This window comes from Sinocyclocheilus rhinocerous, unplaced genomic scaffold, assembly GCF_001515625.1.
Source record: "Sinocyclocheilus rhinocerous isolate Xijiao unplaced genomic scaffold, SAMN03320098_v1.1 scaffold47, whole genome shotgun sequence".
NCBI lineage: Eukaryota > Metazoa > Chordata > Actinopteri > Cypriniformes > Cyprinidae > Sinocyclocheilus > Sinocyclocheilus rhinocerous.
In genome coordinates this window covers 475,875-478,139 of record NW_015633578.1, presented here as the reverse complement: position 1 = coordinate 478,139, position 2,265 = coordinate 475,875, and the positions used below count along the sequence as shown (strand labels likewise).

At 28.3% G+C, this 2,265-nt stretch overlaps 1 protein-coding gene across 1 annotated transcript in view; it reads left to right on the top strand.

Moving 5' to 3' along the window:
- The window catches only part of gipc3 (GIPC PDZ domain containing family, member 3), an 8,943-nt gene that overhangs the window by 755 nt on the left and 5,923 nt on the right, over nucleotides 1-2,265 (top strand). Inside the window, exon 2 of the mRNA XM_016558458.1 lies at nucleotides 1,618-1,798. Within this exon, the coding sequence (XP_016413944.1) occupies nucleotides 1,618-1,798 (181 nt within the window). The remainder of the gene's footprint in view (nucleotides 1-1,617; nucleotides 1,799-2,265) is intronic.

Sequence of the window (2,265 nt, the reverse complement as noted above, 5' to 3'; positions counted from 1 at the left end):
AGATAGATAGATAGATAGATAAATAGATAGATAGATAGATAAACAAATAAATGAATATTTTAATTGATGCCAGGGGCCAATAAATAAATAAATACAAATAAAAAATAAATGAAATAATTAAATGTTACATGTTGAATATATGCCAATGGTTAGTACGTTTTTGTATATGTCAGTGGCTAGTAAATGATAAATACATGAAATCAACAAATTAGTTATTAAAAATAATAAATAAAAATTTAAAATGTTTTCAAATGTGCCAGTGGCTAGTAAATTTAAACAAACAAACAAACAAATGAATAAAATAAATATTCTCCTACATCTAAAACAATAAAAAAAAAATTTAATATGAACATACTGATTTTTTTAAAAATGTATTAGCTTTAGTATTTATATAAACTATAAAAATGTAACTGTTACTAAACTACTAAATAAAAAGTATTTTAGTCATGTGTCGCTACTTGTATATCACCAGATCAACTTACATAACCGATCAGGTTTATCCGTAATCTTTTCTTCAAAAGCACTGAACTGTAAAAATCACACAGCCTTCAGGAGAAAATATCCTTCAAGAACCTGTTATCAAGACATTTCAGGACTATCTCAGAGGTCAAGGCGAGAAAAAATAATTTTTATCTGAAACCAAACAGTTTGAGTCGAAAGTTTAAAGGATCACGTGAGCATTTATGCGTTCAAACCGCTCCTTACTTACATTTATAGTTCGGTAAAGCTGAAAATATTTAATACCAGTCGTTTTAGCTACAGATTAAGTCTAGTACAAAAAGATTTTAATGGATATTAACAAGGAGACTCGCGAATGCTAGCAAGAAAGCTTTCCCAATTTAAAAAAAAAAAAAAAAAAAAATATATATATACACATTTTTTTTCTTTAGTAAAATGCCTTGAACAATAATAATAATAAAAAAAAATCTATTAAACAAAACAAAAGTTCCAATGTTTTAATTTTGTGTTTTAACATTACACTGCTTAATATATATATATATATATTATTATTTTTTAATGAACCTACCAAAATGTTTTCTCATATGCCTGAGCCCAGAATTTTCTGGAAAGTATATTTTTATCAGTCAGCTTAATCCTTATGTAAATAAATAAATAGCTTTGTATGTTAATACAATAATATCATTGATTATGAATAGATTTTAATATGAACATACTGATTTTTTTAAAAATGTATTAGCTTTAGTATTTATATAAACTATAAAAATGTAACTGTTACTAAACTACTAAATAAAAAGTATTTTAGTCATGTGTCGCTACTTGTATATCACCAGATCAACTTACATAACCGATCAGGTTTATCCGTAATCTTTTCTTCAAAAGCACTGAACTGTAAAAATCACACAGCCTTCAGGAGAAAATATCCTTCAAGAACCTGTTATCAAGACATTTCAGGACTATCTCAGAGGTCAAGCCGAGAAAAAATAATTTTTATCTGAAACCAAACAGTTTGAGTCGAAAGTTTAAAGGATCACGTGAGCATTTATGCGTTCAAACCGCTCCTTACTTACATTTATAGTTCACATGATTATGTAATATATCTACATATATTACATTATATTATTATACTGTCGTATTATGTCATATGTTTTGTTTTAGAGGATAAAGGAAGACAGCACCATTGACCAAATAAAGACGGTGTGTGTCGGCGATCACATCGAGGCCATTAATGACCAGAGCATTGTGGGATGTCGGCATTATGAAGTGGCGAAGATGCTGAAGGAGCAGCTGAGAGGAGCGCCGTTCACCCTGCGCCTGGTCGAGCCCAAGAAAGCCTTCGGTGAGACAAACAAACAAACAAACAAACACATCTGACTGCTAATGCTTCTGGCTTCATCAAAAGATCCACACCTGATGTCAAACATTGCTGGTTGTGTCTACTGTATAAACCTTATATGGACCTTATATTTAGGAGAACAGCGCCACCGTGTGTTCACACTATGGAATAACATAGTAGTATATAAAGCTATTATACAGTATATTAGAGTAGTATAGTATGTTAATGAAAATATAATAACAATATATTATTTTACTATATATGTAATATTTTATTAAATAATTGTAAATGTATTCATTTAAAAATGTACATATATATAAAAACTCAATTATATTTATTTATGTTTAAAACATTTATATGTATGTAGTGTATTAATAATTATTTTGTTAGCTGTAAACTTATTTATTTACAGAATATTATTTCAATATTTACACACACACACACACACACACACACACACTCATTACACA